General features: G+C 42.2%; 1 protein-coding gene across 1 annotated transcript in view; it reads left to right on the plus strand.

Annotated features, from left to right (window-relative positions):
* sbf2 (SET binding factor 2) overlaps positions 1-21685 on the plus strand; it is a 192697-nt gene that overhangs the window by 85659 nt on the left and 85353 nt on the right. The window contains exons 9-16 of the mRNA XM_083794214.1: positions 1631-1744; positions 1953-2030; positions 9782-9895; positions 11109-11237; positions 13002-13100; positions 15349-15559; positions 17669-17778; positions 19116-19265. Of these exons, the coding sequence (XP_083650340.1) occupies positions 1631-1744; positions 1953-2030; positions 9782-9895; positions 11109-11237; positions 13002-13100; positions 15349-15559; positions 17669-17778; positions 19116-19265 (1005 nt within the window). The remainder of the gene's footprint in view (positions 1-1630; positions 1745-1952; positions 2031-9781; positions 9896-11108; positions 11238-13001; positions 13101-15348; positions 15560-17668; positions 17779-19115; positions 19266-21685) is intronic.

Here is a 21685-nt window from a genome sequence, read left to right on the forward strand (position 1 = left end):
GCCCCGTGAGGAGCCCGTTGGTCTCAGAAACACTCATCATTCTTTCTCCTGACCAGGGCAGATATGGTTCAGCCCCGTGAGGAGCCCGTTGGTCTCAGAAACACTCATCATTCTTTCTCCTGACCAGGGCAGATATGGTTCAGCCCCATGAGGAGCCTGTTGGTCTCAGAAACACTCATCATTCTTTCTCCTGACCAGGGCAGATATGGTTCAGCCCCATGAGGAGCCCGTTGGTCTCAGAAACACTCATCATTCTTTCTCCTGACCAGGGCAGATATGGTTCAGCCCCATGAGGAGCCCGTTGGTCTCAGAAACACTCATCCATCCAAAGACAGATATGGTTCAGCCCTGTGAGCCCGTTGGTTTCAGAAACACTCATCCATCCAAAGACAAAGTCTTTATTTAGACGGTTTCGGTTCAATCTTATCAGGCGTGCGTGCGTGTTACTCATACTGTATATCACAACGCTCCCACTCAATGAACTCAAACTGGTTGACATGTCAGTGGGCTGTCTGTGTTCCCCAGTTGAACTCAAACTGGTTGACATGTCAGTGGGCTGTGTCTGTGTTCCAGTTGAACTCAAACTGGTTGACATGTCAGTGGGCTGTGTCTGTGTTCCAGTTGGACTCAAACTGGTTGACATGTCAGTGGGTTGTGTCTGTTCCCCAGTTGAACTCAAACTGGTTGACATGTCAGTGGGCTGTCTGTGTTCCAGTTGAACTCAAACTGGTTGACATGTCAGTGGGTTGTGTCTGTGTTCCAGTTGAACTCAAACTGCTTGACATGTCAGTGGGCTGTGTCTGTGTTCCAGTTGAACTCAAACTGGTTGACATGTCAGTGGGCTGTCTGTGTTCCAGTTGGACTCAAACTGGTTGACATGTCAGTGGGTTGTGTCTGTTCCCCAGTTGAACTCAAACTGGTTGACATGTCAGTGGGCTGTCTGTGTTCCAGTTGAACTCAGACTGGTTGACATGTCAGTGGGCTGTGTCTGTGTTCCCCAGTTGAATTCAAACTGGTTGACATGTCAGTGGGTTGTGTCTGTGTTCCAGTTGAACTCAGACTGGTTGACATGTCTGTGGGCTGTCTGTTCCCCAGTTGAACTCAGACTGGTTGACATGTCAGTGGGCTGTGTCTGTGTTCCCCAGTTGAACTCAAACTGGTTGACATGTCAGTGGGTTGTGTCTGTGTTCCAGTTGAACTCAGACTGGTTGACATGTCAGTGGGTTGTCTGTGTTCCAGTTGAACTCAGACTGGTTGACATGTCTGTGGACTGTGTGTTAAACTGGTTGACATGTCTGTGGACTGTGTGTTAAACTGGTTGACATGTCTGTGGACTGTGTGTTAAATTGGTTGACATGTCTGTAGGCTGTGTGTTAAACTGGTTGACATGTCTGTAGGCTGTGTGTTAAACTGGTTGACATGTCTGTAGGCTGTGTGTTAAACTGGTTGACATGTCTGTAGGCTGTGTGTTAAACTGGTTGACATGTCTGTAGGCTGTGTGTTAAACTGGTTGACATGTCTGTAGGCTGTGTGTTAAACTGGTTGACATGTCTGTAGGCTGTGTGTTAAACTGGTTGACATGTCTGTAGGCTGTGTGTTAAACTGGTTGACATGTCTGTGTTTTCCCCAGTTGGATGTTATTATTGCTGACCTGGATGGAGGAACAATAAAGATTCCCGAGTGTATCCACCTGTCCTCGCTCCCTGAACCACTACAGCACCACACACAATCTGCCCTGTCCAGCGTAAGCACACACACACACACACACACACACACACACACACACACACACACACACACACACACACACACACACACACACACACACATTCAAAGAATACAATGTTCTCCAAATGTATTATGAATAGTAGGTTTTTGTGTCAATGTCCCACACTGGTCATCATGGTAATGGGATAGAATTATCAACAGAAGCTACGTTTTCATTTCCAAAGGTTTTGCACCCTGATCTGGGCATAGCGGACGATGCATTTCCTCCACCTCGCACGGCAGCCTCCAACCTCAAGTTGTTGGTAAGTAAGCATTAACTTTAACATTTAGCATTAACACGGCAGCCTCCAACCTCAAGTTGTTGGTAAGTAAGCATTAACTTTAACATTTAGCATTAACACGGCAGCCTCCAACCTGTTGTTGGTAAGTAAGCATTAACCTTTTATACACATAATGCTGCCTTCCCACTGTGGTCAACCTAACTCTGTTTTACATCCATATGGTTTACCTCTACATTTATGATTATTATCATATGATTGTTAGGGTTAGGGTTAGGGCGATTGATTATTATGGTTAAAGGAGAATTCCATGCTAGAAGGCTTTCTTTTTTTTTTTACTTTGTTTTTATTAAGGGTTTTTCAGACACATAATCAAACAAACAGAAACAACAATAACATGGTACAAAGACAAACTTCACAACGAACAGACATAAAAACAAAAGCAAATAAAATAAAACGTAAAGATAAAATAAAACAAACGGATCATATGAATGCAGTTACATAATAAAGAAAATATAATATTAGAACCTTGCTTTGGGAATGCTTTTTAACTTCTCCTTTCCATCATTCTATTATGTTTCACCTCTTGCCCATTTATACAACGACCACTTTTCCCATCTTTTTTCATAGAGGTCTACTCTTATTCTTATCTTGAATGTCAACTTTTCCATGTCCTCAATATTGTCCATGATGGCTCGCCATTGTTTATAGCCTGGGATGTCAGTTTTGAGCCAGTTTTTTGTAATTGCTTTCTTCCCAGCAGCTAGAAGGATTTTGACCAGGTATTGGTCTCTCGACTGCACAGATTCTTCAATAAGACCCAAGTACATTACAAGGCAAGAGCAGGGAATGTCATATCCTATTACCTCACATATAGCTGTGTGGATTACCAGCCAGAAAGGTTGTATTTTTGCACAATTCCAGAAAACATGTGTATGGTCAGGGTTCATGTGGTTACACCCTCTCCAACATGGTTGTTGGCTCTTAAGCTGTTTGCTCTTAATTTGGGGGGTTATAAAATACCGTATTTGGTTTTTCCATGCAAATTCCCTCCACTCCTTTGATTGGGTTGTTGTCTGGTGTTTTTCCCACATATCTTCCCACATCTGATCTGGAATTTCCTCACCCAACTCCTTTTCCCATTTATTTTTAACATATACAGTGGATGTTTTTTTGGAATCCATCAAACATGAGTACAAAACAGATATGGCTTTAGGTGTGACTCTACCATATGCCCGTTCCATAATTCGTATTATGGGGTGTATTTCTTCCGTCGGTCTTTTAATGTTTTTGTTATAATAGTCTCTCATCTGTAAATATCGGAAGAAGTCCTGATTAGTCAGGTCGTATGTACTTTTTATTTCTTCGAAACTTTTCATTTCTCCTTTTTGAGTCAATAGGCATATGGCTGTCACACCCAAATCCCTCCATTGCTTAAACCTTGAATCAAACCTTCCTGGTTCAAATTTCTTATCATATGAAATCCATTTCAACATACCCAGTTCCTTTCCAACCTTCAATTGTTTCACTATAGAGTACCATGTAGTTAAAGTAAAAGATGTTATTGGGTCCAGGTCTAATTCACTCTTCACGTTCGTTTGGATCCCTCGTTCTCCTATACCTGCTTGAATCGGGATTGTAAACCCTTTTACCTCGATGTCCTTCCACTTAGCTATATACGGTAGACTGCACCAGTTAAGGAGTGGTCCCAATTGTGCTGCATGGAAGTATTCTTTTAAGTTCGGAAGTGCCATTCCCCCTTTATTCTTTGGTAATTGTAACGTACTATATCTTATTCTAGGTCGTTTTCCATCCCATATAAACCTTGATATAAGTTTATCCCATTTTGTGAATTGAGTCGGAGGTATAGGGATAGGTAATGATTGGAATAAATATAGCAGGCGTGGCAGGACATTCATTTTAATCGCTTGTATCCTATCACTAAACCCCATTGGATATGTGGCCCATCTTTCTATATCTTCTTTTATGTTATCATCAATTTCTTGATAGTTACTTGCATATAATTTGGACAGGTTTTTAGTTATGTTTATGCCTAAGTACCTAATTGATTTTGCCTCCCAGTTTATATTTATTTCCTTGAGTTTTTGATTCGGCCTACAGTTGAGCATGAGAATTTGAGTTTTAGACTTGTTTAATGTGTAGCCTGAGTATAGACTAAACCGATCTAATGTTTGCAGTAGGTGTTCAAATGATTCCAATGGATTTTTTAAGTGGACCAATACATCATCTGCAAAAAGGCTCACAACATGTCTTTCACCATTGATTTCTATTCCCGCTATATTTTCGTTGTCTCTTATCATCTGGGCCAGTGGCTCTATAAAAAACGCAAATAGGGAGGGGCTTAAATTGCAGCCCTGTCTACAACCTTGTTCTATTTCAAATTTATCTGTCAGAGAACCATTTACCTTTATTCTAGCTGTCGGATTAATATAAAGCGTTTTGATACACTGAATTGCTTTTTCATCAAACCCAAATCTTTCCAGTGTTAGGAATAAGAACCTGTGGGAAACTTTATCAAATGCCTGGGCGGCATCCAGACTAACCATTGCTGCAGGAATGTTATTATTCTTTATTTTGTGCATAATGTGTAAAGTTCTCCTAATGTTATCCTGCGTTTTTCTTCCTGGGATGAAGCCACATTGATCTTCGTCGATCATGTCTGAAATAAAGGATTGAATTCTATCTGATAGGATTGAGGTATATAGTTTGTAGTCGACATTTAGTAGTGAAATTGGTCTGAAATTCTGACAAAGTGTCTTGTCTTTTCCAGGCTTTGGTAAGACTGTAATTACAGCTTCCTTCCAAGAGGGGGGGGTAGAGCCATTTTTTTTAATCCAGTTAAAAGTGGAATGCAACACTGGGGACAGTTCACTTGCAAATTTCTTGTACCATTCTGATGGGAATCCATCACTTCCAGGAGTCTTGCTAGCCTTTGATCTTCCTATTGCTGTAGTGATTTCATCCATGGTTATAGTTTTGGTTATCCTTTTATTTTCTAGTTCACCAATGCTAGGCAAGTCCAATTTATCGAGAAATGCTCTGGTTTCCTCTTCAGAGGAGGTGGGTGATTGGGCATACAGTTCTTTATAGTATTTCTGAAAGATATTCTCAATTTCTCCTTGTTTGTATTTTATTTTATTTGTTTTAGGGTCCATCAGTTTGTGAACTGTTATATCGGCTTGCTGTTTCCTTAGGCGTCTAGCCAATAGCCTCGCTGCCCTAGGGCCAGCCTCATAATAGTTCTGTTTAAAGTACCTCGCTTTCATTTCCACCTCCTGTTGGAGAATTTTATTGATTTGTTTTCTCACCTCAGTCATTTGTGTGAATATTTGTCTGTCTGCTCTTATCTTATGTCTTTGTTCCAGTGTCTTAAGATCAGATAATAGCTGCTTATAATTAGCCAGTTTTTCCTTTTTCATTCTGCTCGAAATTGCAATTAACTTCCCCCTGATAACTGCCTTTAGGGCATCCCATAGTATTGCTGGAGTAGTTTCACCATTATCGTTATCAGTCAAGTAGTTCTGAATGTCGGTTCTGATTTGTTCTACCACCTCGTTATTATTTAACAGTCCAGCGTTTAACCTCCATATTGTATTCCTCTTTCTGTCGGATAAACAGACCTTCATGTAAACGGCACTATGATCAGACACATCTGCTATTCCAATATCACAACCCTGGATCAATTCTCTATTTTCTTTTTGCGTATAGAAATAGTCTAACCTGCTGTAGACAGAGTGAGTCTGGGAGTAATGACTATAGTCCCTTTGAAGCGGGTGGAAGTCTCGCCAAACATCAACAAAACCCATTTCTTCCCACGTGTTTTTGACTAATTTTGAGATGGGCTTTTTATTCCTGTTCAAGCTAGTGGTGTCTAAGTCATAGTCAATTACAACATTTAGGTCTCCCGCACACCAGCAAATTCCTTCTGATTTCAAAGTTATGATGTCAAATAATGTTTTGAAAAATTGTTTATCGCTCTCAGGTGGTGCATAAATATTAACCAACGTCACTTTTGTCTCCTGAATTGTTCCTTTAACAATAATATACCTGCCTTCTTTGTCTTTTATTTCTTCTTGGCATTCGAACTTGATTTGGTTAGAGATCAGGATCGCCACTCCTCTTTTACGGGTATTGGTATGTGAACTATAATATGTGTGCTTATAGCCAAATTTCTTCAATTTTTCATGTTCTGATTTGGACAGGTGGGTTTCCTGAAGAAAGCTTATTTGTGCTTTTTCTCTTTTAAGCTTGGTCATAACTTTAGCTCTTTTAATCGGGTTTCCCAGACCGTTGACATTCAAGGACATAAGTTTAATCTCCTGTTTCGTGGTCATATTTGGTTATAGAGTATTCTGGAAAATTATTATGATGATTCCCTCTTAGGTTCCTGTTGCATTCATATACAAAGATCAAAGTAAAGCTGTAAACCCTTTCAACTATATACAAAAACGAAAACACAGATACATATACAGATGTAGACTTCCAAAAAGAGTTGTCAACCTCCTCCTCTTCTTGTTGACCCTCCTGTGGTTTTGTGGGGGAAATCCCTTTGTTGGGAAGGGGCCCCCATCTAGCATTAAAGTTTACCCCTAAAGGTTTACTCATACTAGAATTAAAGTTGCATCACCTCCCTTTGTACCAACTCAAATTGTTCTATATTCCTTATTGGTAGAAAAACAAAATAATAAAATAAACGTTGAAGGATCTAATAATATGCTTATTGCCTCCCTTCGTATCACACATGTTCTCGCCCTTCTATTTATCCACATATGTACAAATCAGTGTCCCTTTGATCTTATTTACATTAATTATTCCTCAATCCTCCATCTACAATGCAGATGGACGACTGGGGAACACACATAGCATATGTAGACAAATGTTGAAAAATAAAAATTAAACACTTTTTCCCCACCATCAGTCACCCTATCCCTCCCTCCACACACACACACACACACACACACACACACACACACACACACACACACACACACACACACACACACCAGGGGCCGTATATATAATCCACCTTAATATGTTAGATTAAAGCTTCAGTTCTCATACATAATGGTCTTCCATACACACACACCCCCACACACACACACACACACACACCACCCACACACACACACATACACACCACCCGCACACACACACACACACACACACACACACACACACACATACACACGAGAATGCAAATATCACACGTTATGTTTCAGTCCTTTCTTTCATTGATTTAACTCACGGCCCTATATGTTCCCTCTCTTGGTTACTTATCGTGACTGTATGCTTGCAGCCGTCCTCTCGCCCTTCTCCTCCATGCCGCTGTCCGATCGACTTGTGTCCAGCTGGCCAGCCTGGCATTTCGCAAGCTTTCGATGAGCGTGGTTTCTTTTCCGCCTTCTCTCGTGTTGTTTCTGTCGCCGCCGCCCGTCGCTTCTCCCTCTCCGCCAGCCATCAGACCTCTTTTCCGCATTTCCTTGGTTGCTTCTTCTGCGCTGTGGTACACCACTTTCCCGGTAGCCCAGTGGATCCTCATCTTGTTGTAGGGCGTGTTAAACTTGATTCTCGGGCTTTCCGCATTCAGGACCCTCTTGACTTCAGCGTAAGCTTTTCTCTGCTGTAGTACTCTGTCCGTGAAATCGTGGTCGAAATAAATTCTGTTCTGCCCGTACATCACAGTCTTCTTCCCCCAAGCCGTTGATAGCACTGTCTCTTTCACAGCAAATTGCTGAAAGTTAATCACTACTGATCTCGGCGGCTGGTCCGGGTTCCTCTTCGGAGCCAAGGCTCGGTGAGCTCGCTGTATAGACAGTTCAGTATCCACTATTTCTCTTCTCAGCCAATCGTTGATAAATTTCACCATCGATTCACATTCTGATTCAGCGTCCTCTGGTAGGTTATATAAACGCAAATTACATCTTCTGGAGTGCGATTCAACGGCATCCAGCTTGGTGAATCTTTGTGTGAGATCTCTGTTGAATTCAATCAGCTTATTATCCATCTGCGTCGCGATTTCTTCTTTGAATGTTCTCAAATCCGTTTTCACCTCCTGCCGTAGGGCGCCGAGCTGGCTGTTGATAGCGTCCAAACTAGCCTGGAGGGAAGCCATGCTAATTTCGTTAGCTTCGGGTGTTAGCGTGTCCCCTCTTGTGTCTTCTTTTTGGTGTGTTTCCTCACTTTTCTCGTTTCTTCTTTTGTTTCTCCTTCTCGTGTGCATTTCTCGTTGACCGTGGTTCTTGTTTTCTACATTTACAAGTATCTAGCTTGGTATAAATAAGTTGGCTGTGGGAGCTCTCAACTTTATGCGACCGTCCTGTTCGTCGCCATACCGGAAGTCTAGAAGGCTTTCTTACCTTTCTTTGTAGTTGTTACGTCCCTAGCAAAGAGGTCCAGGTGTTATTTTGTGCAAAGACTCCTCATTGGCTATTTCCCCTACCATAAGCCCTCAATGAATTACATTGAATTGAATGGAGCTATGGGGTGTTCGCTTATTTCCCCATAGCTCCATTCAATTCCCATTCAATTCAATGCAATTCATTGAGGGCTTATGGTAGGGGAAATAGCCAATAAGGAGCTTTTGCACAAAATAACACCTGGACCTCTTTGGTGGGGACGTAACAACTTTAATGAAAGGTAAGAAAGCCTTCTAGCATGGAATTCTCCTTTAACCTAGCTCTAGTTTCCATATGGTTTTACCCCCTGGTTTAACTCCCATAGGCAGTAACAAAGCATAAGAGATATAAATACGACATCTTCCCTCATATAAATACCATGGTCTCTAAACACGTATGAATAGTTGTAAATACATGAGAGGTGGCGGGTAGTGTTTTTCCTTCAGACTGTCATTTGTCGCCCTTAATCGGTTAAGTAAATGGGGACTGAGGGGACTGAGGGGACTGATGGTAAACCCTAATGGTAAAAAACATGTCATGTTGCATAAATGTGAGTTATTGGACTGTTTCACAACTCATTTTTCATCATGTGCATGGCTTGTGCATTACTGTCCTTTTGGATACCCAATATCCCTTCAAGCTCAGTAATACCAAAACCGTGGGGACATTGTGGGTACATTTTTAAAAGCGTAATTTGGGGTTAGGATAAGGCATTTATTGGTTTAGGTTCAGGGGTCAAGGGCCCTGTACACAGACACACCACACCAATAGCTATAACTATAAATATATCATTTTGAAAATCATTCCCTATGAGTCCACACCACAGCTATAACGACAGTGGTGAATGATATATTTATAGTTCTGGTTATGGTGGTTGCTGTGGGAGGCTGATTATGTTGAGGGGACACGCTCCCAGTCAGTGCAAAAGGACGTGGGTTTGAATCTGACCACTGTCTTATTCTTCATATCTCTGCTTGTTTTGCACTTGGTCTCTACGTTGACCTGAATTATGGGGGAACATGCCAAAAATACATTTTGATTTAAGGGTTAGGCTGAATTAATGAGTTGGGTTAAGTAAAAATGCTAATTGTATTAAAAAATTGCTTTTGGTGCGTGCATGCGTGCATGTGTGTGTGTGTGTGTGTGTGTGTGTGTGTGTGTGTGTGTGTGTGTGTGTGTGTGTGTGTGTGTGTGTGTGTGTGTGTGTCTGTGTGTGTGTGTGTGTGTGTGTGTGTGTGTGTGTGTGTGTGTGTGTGTGTGTGTGTGTGTGCGTGTGCGCCCGCCCGCCCGCCCGTGTGCGTGCGTGCCCGTGTGTGTGCGTGCGTGCGTGCGTGCCCGTGTGTGTCCGTCCGTCCCCAGGATAAGGAGGTGAGGGCTGTGTTCCTCAGGCTCTTTGCTCAACTCTTCCAGGGCTACAGGTCATGTCTGCAGCTCATCCGCATCCATTCTGAACCTGTTATTCACTTTCACAAGGTAAGATAAACCATCCAGGGCGGCTGTGGCTCAGGAGGTAGAGCAGGTCGTACAATGATCCCTGGGTCGGTGGTTAGAATCCCGGCTCCTCCTCCTGTCCTACATGTGGAAGTGTCCTTGGGCAAGACACTGAACCCTACATTGCCTCCAATGAGTCGGTCGGTGTGAGCTCGCCACCGTCAGTGTGTGAATGTGGGAAGTGAGGACGCTGGCGTCGACTGTTCGCCGCTTCATCTCCCGATGTATGAATGAATGAACCATTGTAAAGCGCTTTGAGCACTTGGAAAAGCGCTATAAAAATGCAATTCATTATAAAAATGCAATTAATTATCCAGTGCTATGCAAGCTAAACCCTTTGTGAATCACATGAACCCATATTCCCTTCAATTAAACCATCCAGTGCTATGCAAGCTAAACCCTTTGTGAATCACATGAACCCACCCATTTATTCCCTTCAATTTCAAATAGCTTGTTTGGCCTTAAAGTGATGACCAAAGCTGTCCGTTTTGTTATTATTTAAACAGACACAATGTTCCATCTATTTGCCAAGGAAGGTCTTAGTCAGAGTCCTGGAACAAAGGGAATTACATTAGCAGAACTGTCAGCTATAACCTTTAATGTGTATATAATATTTTGATGTGTTTTCCGTACTGCATGACTACACTGTCATGCTATCTGTTTTGTTATTGGTCTTCGGACCGAGTCCTCTAACCCAGGACAACGCTCAGACCATGGGCCATATGAAATGTATTAAGTTTACATTTTTGTGTTGCTCTGGGTTTTGTGTTTGTGTCTGTGGTTGTCTCCGTGGTAACTTTCAACGTACCCCACATGGCTCAGATTATCCCCCAACGCCCTCCTCTCTCTGTTGAAGTCATAGAGCAGAGACAAAGCAATCACAAATTAAGGAAGAAGTAGATTAAAATTGTTTGCATGTTGTTGTCGTCCTGTTGCTTAGATTTATCTCATTTCCGTGCACGCAGCAGAGCGTATCCCTAATTTTGGCGGGGGAAAATGTTAATGTTGGACTGTGTGGCTTGCAGAGTTTTTCTGATTTATATTTATTTTACCCACATTAGAAAGGCTATGTTCGCAGGGGGTTCTTAAACCTTCAATTAAATGGTCCATATGAATGTGATTATACAGTGTGTGGTCCTGTAAACCTTCTAATCGTGGGCCTATGACCTTTGACCTCTGACCCTATCACATTCAGACTGCCTTCTTGGGCCAGCGAGGCCTGATAGAGAACGACTTCCTGACCAAGGTTTTGGACGGCATGGCGTTCGCCGGCTTCGTCTCGGAGAGAGGCCCGCCGTACCGAGCCTGTGATCTCTTTGATGAGGTACTGGACTTTGTTTTGCCTGCTTAAATAAAGGTTAAAAAATAAAAAGTTTAACTCTGACTTCAAATAGGGAACAAAAGCAATCACATTCATTACAACAGTAATCATTTCACAATGTACATTGTAGGCAATATATAAAAGAGAATACAGAGGCTAACCCAAGAGATTAAAAAAAGCAGATCTCCAAGCAAGGTCCTAGAGATACAAACATTTCTTTACACTGAAATGTTTACATTGCACTGAATGAGAAAGAGAAACTGTACAATTTATGCCATTTGTGGACGATTGGCATAAATTACACAAGGTGCAAATTATGCAATGGCATTCTTTGCACCTCAGTATTCGTCAGCAATACTATGAACATTAGTACACAACATACAACACTATGGATGACATTAGAACACAACATACAACAGCAATAAACAAAATTCGTATGGCGTGCGACGAGCAATCCGCAATTGCTGTGAAATAATCACCCAACATCACATAAATGCACATGGCATACTGTCCCATTTGAAATATTTATTGCTCCGGCTGAAATAGAAATCCCCTTATTGCTATTCAACCATACATTTCTGTTAGTGTTTACCGAAGAGGGGAATAAAGTACACCTGTAATGTACACGCCAGCTCCACGGACGGCTACCATTGTTATCATAAGAGGTCAGCATTAAGCCTAAATTATGCCCTGTCGCATGATTTCACACTCCAGAAATAGCTGACCTACAAGCTCGCAACGCGTTGCAAAACTTGTAGGCGGGGCTATCTTAGACATGCGACCAAATATAAATTTGGCATTGCACATTTGTCACATAATCTATCTGATAGGCCATGGGAATGACTCGTGATCCAGTATTAAACATTATTACTATTATTATTATTATGACTTATTACACTGGAAGGTGAAGAGAGAGATCATTGTGTTAAACATTCCATAACTCAACGCTTTGAACAAAGCGTTACTTTTCAGAAAATGGAAAAATCAATAACCTGTGCTCCAATCGATCCAATGTAGTTATTATTTAGTTACATATTACATATTTAATATTATTTATATAACCCTCAGACATATTCATCGTCTTTCAGTCCATGTTTTGAGCATGCCATTATAGGCAAAAAGGAATTTCAGCTGGAATTGCTGTGAAAAATAGCATAACCCATTTTGACCTAAAGCTGATTCTAAAAACGCCTCCTGAAACCTAACCTAAGGTTTCTGAAAACCTTCCACTTCTTATTAAAAATAGAATAGCACTGTATGTACTGTATAGCACCAGCTAAGGTGACACAGAGGTATATGTCCCGGATTTAAAAGTATAACAATGTATAGGTTGCATCAGGTTTAAATGGCATAAAGTGGCACAGCCAAGCCTTATTATCTGTTATTTAGAAACAAAAACAATATGTTTTTTTTGTTTTTTAACCAAATGGGTTATTGACAGTTATTTTACCCTTAGCATTTGGACTTGCATGCTTTGCATCCTAGCTTGTCTGTACTTTTATAACATTTTATTCTGAGAATTCAAATTGAGTACTTTTTATAACAGCCCAGTTATTTATTTAAGATTGTAATTTACTGTGTGTGTGTGTGTGTGTGTGTGTGTGTGTGTGTGTGTGTGTGTGTGTGTGTGTGTGTGTGTGTGTGTGTGTGTGTGTGTGTGTGTGTGTGTGTGTGTGTGTGTGTGTGTGTGTGTGTGTGTGTGTGTGTGTGTGTGTGTGTGTGTGTGTGACTGTGCGTGTGCGTGTGCGTGCGCGACTGCACGCTTAGCTGGTGGCCTTTGACCCGGAGCGCTTTAAGGAGGAGGAGATGAACCCAGCCCTGATGCATAAGCACATGAGAGAGCTCTCTGAACAGCTCTACAAGAATGTAAGATCTGCTCCATATATACGTTATTATTGTCCTGCTCATTTCTTACAGTGTCGCATAACAACTGTAGTTACTCACTCTCTCTTACTGTGTGCGTGCGTGCGTGCGTGCGTGCACGTGTGTGCTTCTGTGCCCAAACACGAAGATGGGCACAGAAGTATAACAACAAGTATAGCAGAATTTGAGAAATCCACTTTTCCCGGTCCACTCCTCACATAGATACTCCACTGTTACGTTCTTAGTTTATACATGATTCACGATAACTACTTTTTGTCTCCACCAGGCCGAAGGCATGTGGGGAGAGTATGTTTTGCACTCCGTCCGTCCGTGTGTCCATCCGTGTGTCCGTGAACAGCTAATCTCGGCCACCGTTAACCCGGTCGATGCCAAATTTTGCACACACACTCCCTGGATGCCAACGATGAACCTCTGCCCCAAACTTTCCAGAACGGCCTGTTATAGCGCCACCAGGAGGCCGCTTTGTGCAAAACAACCCGGTCGATGCCAAATTTTGCACACACACTCCCTGGATGCCAACGATGAACCTCTGCCCCAAACTTTCCAGAACGGCCTGTTATAGCGCCACCAGGAGCCCGCTTTGTGCAAAACAAGTTTTTGCACAGTACACCTACAGATTTGGTCCAAACATCACGCAAATTGGTACACAGTCTCTCTAGAGCCATTCAACGAAACCGGTCTTTCAGATTTCTCACACTCCATCCTGATTGGTTAAGATTGGCTTCCAAAGTTCACAGGAGTGCTGTACAAATCGCCACAACTCCTCAACGCAATGTCCGATTGCGATGAAACTGTGCACGCATATTCCCACTAGGCTGAGGAAGAAATCCTGGTGGAGACCTGTGCCCAGAAGGGCACTTTTTCTAGTTATATATGTGATGTATGACATGCTTTTGTTTTTGCTTAAATGTAAGTCGCTCTGGATCAAGAGCGTCTGCTAAATGCCTACATTGTAAGCGAATTGGTTGTTTTGTGATTCTTTTTATTTTATTTTTTAGTTAGGCTTACATTTAAGAAAATATTCCAGGTTAGGATTAGACATTTAGGGGTTAGTTAGGGTTAGTGTTATAACTGATTTAAACATTGTGCGGTTAGTGTTACGCAAGCAAAGTAGCAGATATGCAACGTGTCGCTATTTTCAGTGTAAGACATTGGACGCGCAACTAAGAATAACATGAGCTTTAGTGTGTTGTACTGGGTATAGTGTGTATATCTCGCTGTATGTGAACGTATGAATGCATGAATGGGGCGACTGTGGCTCAGGAGTTAGAGCAGGTCGTCCAATGATCCATGGGTCGGCGGTTCGAATCCCGGCTCCTCCTGTCTACATGTCGAAGTGTCCTTGGGCAAGACACTGAACCCCAAATTGCTCCTGATGTGCTGGTTGGTGCCTTGCATGGCTTCCGCCGCCATCAGTGTGTGAATGTGTGTGTGAATGGGTGAATGTAATGCACAATCTATGTAAAGGTTTGTGAATGTGTGAATGTAATGCACAATCTATGTAAAGGTGTGTGAATGTGTGTGTGAATGGGTGAAGGTAATGCACAATCTATGTAAAGGTGTGTGAATGGGTGAATGTAATGCACAATCTATGTAAAGGTGTGTGAATGTGTGTGTGAATGGGTGAATGTAATGCACAATCTATGTAAAGGTGTGTGAATGTGTGTGTGAATGGGTGAATGTAATGCACAATCTATGTAAAGGTGTGTGAATGTGTGTGTGAATGTGTGAATGTAATGCACAATCTATGTAAAGGTGTGTGAATGTGTGTGTGAATGGGTGAAGGTAATGCACAATCTATGTAAAGGTGTGTGAATGTGTGTGTGAATGGGTGAATGTAATGCACAATCTATGTAAAGGTGTGTGAATGTGTGTGTGAATGGGTGAATGTAATGCACAATCTATGTAAAGGTGTGTGAATGTGTGTGTGAATGGGTGAATGTAATGCACAATATATGTAAAGGTGTGTGAATGTGTGTGTGAATGGGTGATTGTAATGCACAATCTATGTAAAGGTGTTTGAATGTGTGTGTGAATGTGTGAATGTAATGCACAATCTATGTAAAGGTGTGTGAATGTGTGTGTGAATGGGTGATTGTAATGCACAATCTATGTAAAGGTGTTTGAATGTGTGAATGTAATGCACAATCTATGTAAAGCGCCTTGGATAAAGGCGCTATATAAATGCACCATTTACCATTTATTTACCATGTTCTGCCTTGTCCTGTAGGAGAACCCCAACCCCCACATGGCGTTCCAGAAGGTTCCCCGGCCCTCAGACGGGTCCCACCTCCGGGTCCACCAGGTGCCCTTCCCCCCCCTGGAGGACGGCAGGGTGGAGGCGCTGATCCAGGAGGGACGGGCCAAGCTGCACAGCACCACGTCTCTGGCTACGCTAAGGCCTGAGAAGAAGTGTGTGGTGCCCGCTGGCCCACCAGTTGGTATGTTCCACTGACTGTAACTATACTACTGTAACTACTGTTACTACTGTAACTATACTACTGTAACTATACTACTGTAACTACTGTTACTACTGTAACTATACTACTGTAACTACTGTTACTACTGTAACTATACTACTGTAACTATACTACTGTAACTACTGTTACTACTGTAACTATACTACTGTAACTACTGTTACTACTGTAACTACTGTTACTACTGTAACTATACTACTGTAACTATACTACTGTAACTATACTACTGTAACTACTGTTACTACTGTAACTATACTACTGTAACTACTGTTACTACTGTAACTATACTACTGTAACTACTGTTACTACTGTAACTACTGTAACTATACTACTGTAACTACTGTTACTACTGTAACTATACTACTGTAACTACTGTTACTACTGTAACTATACTACTGTAACTATACCACTAACTACTGTTACTACTGTAACTATACTACTGTAACTACTGTTACTACTGTAACTATACTACTGTAACTATACTACTGTAACTACTGTTACTACTGTAACTATACTACTGTAACTACTGTTACTACTGTAACTATACTACTGTAACTATACTACTGTAACTACTGTTACTACTGTAACTATACTACTGTAACTACTGTTACTACTGTAACTATACTACTGTAACTATACTACTGTAACTACTGTTACTACTGTAACTATACTACTGTAACTACTGTTACTACTGTAACTATACTACTGTAACTATACTACTGTAACTATACTACTGTAACTATACTACTGTAACTACTGTTACTACTGTAACTATACTACTGTAACTACTGTTACTACTGTAACTATAGCAAACAGTCCCTCTGTATGTCACACTGACTGTAACTATACTACTGTAACTACTGTTACTACTGTAACTACTGTTACTACTGTAACTATACTACTGTAACTACTGTTACTACTGTAACTATACTACTGTAACTACTGTTACTACTGTAACTATAGCAAACAGTCCCTCTGTATGTCACACTGACTGTAACTATACTACTGTAACTACTGTTACTACTGTAACTACTGTTACTACTGTAACTACTGTTACTACTGTAACTATACTACTGTAACTACTGTTACTACTGTAACTATACTACTGTAACTACTGTTACTACTGTAACTATAGCAAACAGTCCCTCTGTATGTCACACTGACTGTAACTATACTACTGTAACTACTGTTACTACTGTAACTATAGCAAACAGTCACTCTGTATGGTCACTGACGCAGATTGCATTGGGCTTTGTCTATACCGGTGGTTTTCAACTCTTTTGATAGCATCATGGCCCATTATTCATATGGGCTATAAGGTTCAGGTTCAGGTTCAGGTTTATTTGTCATGTGTATAGATACAGAGTATAAATACAATGAAATTTATTTAGCTCAGAGCACTCTCAGTCTTACATACACAGGACATAAACAAACATCTATAGTGCAAGAAAAAGACAAAGTGAAGTTCAAGGTCAGCTGTTCAGCAGCCTGACAGCCTGGGGGTAGAAACTGTTACTGAGACAGGGTGGTGCGAGATTTGATGCTCTGGTAGCGTTTTTTGGAAGGGAGTGGTTTGAACAGGGTATTTGTGTGGTAAGAACCCCTGGCCCGTGTTGGCGGGAGGGAAGCTGGGGGGGAAGTGTGATATTTGTCACTGCACGTACTATGATACGTGGGGAAGAATGCATTGGCATATCGACTACAGTATGTACATTGAGGAGGAAAAGGGGAAAAATGTTCCACCCAGAATATCTTTGCTGAGATTAAAAATAGAACCAGTTGACTCTATATCTGCCACGGTGGTACTGTACTGTACTGTAAATACCTCAGTGTTGTTTGTTTGTATTGTCTCTCTAGTGTCCCTGGCTGGTAAGAGTGTGTTTAACTGTTTGTTTGTATTGTCTCTCTAGTGTCCCTGGCTGGTAAGACTGTGTTTAACTGTTTGTTTGTATTGTCTCTAGTGTCCCTGGCTGGTAAGACTGTGTTTAACTGTTTGTTTGTATTGTCTTAGTGTCCCTGACGGGTAAGAGTGGCTCTGTGTTTAACTGTTGTTTCTTTGTATTGTCCCTTTAGTGTCCCTGGCGGGTAAGAGCGGCACAGTGTTCAACAGTGCTCGTCGACTGGAGGTGGTGAGAAGCTGCATATCCTTCATCTTTGACAACAAGACCCTGGAGACGGAGAAGGTGAAGCATAGTGTCCGTCAGCACATGACTCTGATAAAGGCTTTTATTTTAAGCATCTGTCCTCCACAGACACTAAACCGTCTGGTGCGGTAGATCCTTCCGCACCTTCCACATCCTAATATGTCCCAGCTGGCACGCTGACACGGAGACGGAACCAAATGCTGACGTTTAAACCCCATAATCTAGTGATTATCTTCACTAAACAACGGTATTATTTTAACTCTAGGGTTAATGGTATTGCTCTGAGGTTAATGGCACTCGTGGATTTATTATATTCGCCTCTTGCTCGTGTTTTAGTTTTGTTATTTTTAAAGCATTTACGTAAAACAAAGAGAAAAAAAGAGGCCCGTTTAAATTTCCCTCTGTTTTGGCCTCCCGTGTGCGAGCCCATGGGAACACACTATTCAACATACCGCTGGTCCCCCATGTACCCCATTGGCTCAATATGGGACTTATATAATGCAAGCATGCATCCCAAAAATGCATAGCATGCGTTGTGTAAATCTCCTCTCAGCCTGTAAACTCATCATCATCGTCATGTTATGGTCAATGTGAAAACCATTAGCCATACAGCAAGCCAACAACATCCAACCATGTCCAATGTTTCTGCTGAAAGATGAGTCACTTTAGCGTAGTTTCTTTGAAAGTGACCCATATTACAATGCTCATATATATATGTGACCTATATAACTAGGGATATTATGTATAATTATGTGACCAGATTTGACTGAGAGACTGCCATCGCGCAAATTCCAGCTTTTCACCAGAGGAGAAAAATGAGTTTATAGCACAGTCAGACTCCTCACATACTAGAGCATGTCTGAAATAAGTGTCAGAGCTGAAATCGACATGTAAATATGAAATAAATGCTTAAACATGTAGCTAGGTGTAACCACAGAAGTGAACCTTTCAAGAGTTTTCTCTTAAAAAAAATAGAAAATTCAAAAAAATCCAATGGCAGTCCCTCAGTCAAATTTAGTCACATATTATAACTTTAACTATCAAGCCCGTCGTCTCTGGAACCATCTCCCTATCCATATCCGAGAGTCTAGCTCATTCATCACATTAAGGAGTAAGCTGAAAACACTCTTTTTCACATCAGCCTTTGACACCTAGCCTGAACCAAGCACTAAAGTCATCCAGGTCATTGTTTTTATCATAAATTGTCTACATAGTTTTGTGTGTGATTTGTACGAGTTTATATGTATACGCATTGCAGTACTTTTGTTATTATTGCTTGTTTTTTTTTGCACAGCCCTTTGGGACATAGTTTTGTGATATTATTGGCCTATAATAAAATGTGACTTTATACTTTAATATCTTTGTGTCTGTGTCAGACGTTGCCAGCTGCGCTGCGGGCCCTGAAAGGTAAAGCAGCTCGCCAGTGTCTGACGGAGGAGCTGAGTCTACATGTCCAACAGAACCGGGCCATCCTGGACCACCAGCAGTTTGACTACACCGTCCGCATGATGAACTGTGCCCTGCAGGTGGGTTAGCTTACAGTATAGCATGATGAACTGTGCCCTGCAGGTGGGTTAGCTTACAGTATAGCATGATGAACTGTGCCCTGCAGGTGGGTTAGCTTACAGTATAGCATGATGAACTGTGCCCTGCAGGTGGGTTAGCTTACAGTATAGCATGACGAACTGTGCCCTGCAGGTGGGTTAGCTTACAGTATAGCATGATGAACTGTGCCCTGCAGGTGGGTTAAGTCCATTACCTCCCCATTGGGCCTTTCTGTGTTAAGGACATACAGTCCTTACATTACCTCCCCATTGGTCCTTTCTGTGTTAAGGACATACAGTCCTTACATTACCTCCTTATTGGTCCTTTCTGTGTTAAGGACATACAGTCCTTACATTACCTCCCTATTGGGCCTTTCTGTGTTAAGGACATACAGTACTTACATTACCTCCCTATTGGTCCTTTCTGTGTTAAGGACATACAGTCCTTACATTACCTCCTTATTGGTCCTTTCTGTGTTAAGGACATACAGTCCTTACATTACCTCCCTATTGGTCCTTTCTGTGTTAAGGACATACAGTCCTTACATTACCTCCCTATTGGGCCTTTCTGTGTTAAGGACATACAGTACTTACATTACCTCCCCATTGGTCCTTTCTGTGTTAAGGACATACAGTCCTTACATTACCTCCTTATTGGTCCTTTCTGTGTTAAGGACATACAGTCCTTACATTACCTCCCTATTGGGCCTTTCTGTGTTAAGGACATACAGTCCTTACATTACCTCCCTATTGGTCCTTTCTGTGTTAAGGACATACAGTCCTTACATTACCTCCCCATTGGTCCTTTCTGTGTTAAGGACATACAGTCCTTACATTACCTCCCCATTGGTCCTTTCTGTGTTAAGGACATACAGTACTTACATTACCTCCCCATTGGTCCTTTCTGTGTTAAGGACATACAGTACTTACATTACCTCCTTATTGGTCCTTTCTGTGTTAAGGACATACAGTACTTACATTACCTCCCTATTGGTCCTTTCTGTGTTAAGGACATACAGTCCTTACATTACCTCCCCATTGGTCCTTTCTGTGTTAAGGACATACAGTCCTTACATTACCTCCCCATTGGTCCTTTCTGTGTTAAGGACATACAGTCCTTACATTACCTCCCCATTGGTCCTTTCTGTGTTAAGGACATACAGTCCTTACATTACCTCCTTATTGGGCCTTTCTGTGTTAAGGACATACAGTCCTTACATTACCTCCTTATTGGTCCTTTCTGTGTTAAGGACATACAGTACTTACATTACCTCCTTATTGGTCCTTTCTGTGTTAAGGACATACAGTACTTACATTACCTCCCCATTGGGCCTTTCTGTGTTAAGGACATACAGTACTTACATTACCTCCCCATTGGGCCTTTCTGTGGCTGGCTGGCTGCCCACTACAACTAATATTTACGTTAACAGTTCTACTGCGTAACCTGTGTTCCCCGCTATTTAATCCAATATTCTACACTGCCTAAATTGTCTTTTTTTTGGCTTACGCCTTTATTTTATATTATTGTTTCATGGAGGGACAGACAGTAGGCTGACAGGAGATGGGGAGAGAGATGGGGGGGGGGGGGGGGGGGGGGAAGACATGCAGTAAAGGCCGTCGGGATCGGGAGTCGAACTCGCGGCACACTGCCAGACTGGATTACCAGCCCAGGATGGACCTCTGAGCCACGGCCCAGGATGGACCTCTGAGCCACGGCCCAGGATGGACCTCTGAGCCACGGCCCAGGATGGACCTCTGAGCCCCACGGCCCAGGATGGACCGCTGAGCCACGGCCCAGGATGGACCTCTGAGCCACGGCCCAGGATGGACCTCTGAGCCACGGCCCAGGATGGACCGCTGAGCCACGGCCCAGGATGGACCTCTGAGCCACGGCCCAGGATGGACCGCTGAGCCACGGCCCAGGATGGACCTCTGAGACACGGCCCAGGCCCTAGCTAGTCTTATTACCTTTGGAGCATACGCCGAAGTATGTGCAGCTTTAATCCACATTTGTTGTTGAAGAGAAAAACAGGCCATCGAGACAAGAACCGCCTCCACAGCATGTTGTAGTCCAAACAAACCACTCGTTCATTTGCATTGGGCTCATTTTCCCAGAAGCCCTAGCTCAGCTCAGAGCATGGCTTGATTTCCGGTTTCGTCATCGTAACGCGACAAATCCGCTCTTTCTTTTTAATTATTTTAAAATAAGAAGAAAATTGTTGCAAAAAACAAACAAAAAAACATGTTTCTATTACTGCTAAACATTTTGCCAAACATCACACACACTCCTATCCTCCTGGTGGAGACCTGTGCCCAGAAGGGCACTTTTTCTAGTTTTTCTTGCAGCCGGCACCGTAAAGTGCCTCCTGGAGGGCAGAACTCATGATGTAGGACAGAACTTG

This window comes from Protomyctophum parallelum (assembly GCF_964188405.1).
Source record: "Protomyctophum parallelum genome assembly, chromosome: 2".
Classification (NCBI taxonomy): Eukaryota; Metazoa; Chordata; class Actinopteri; order Myctophiformes; family Myctophidae; genus Protomyctophum; species Protomyctophum parallelum.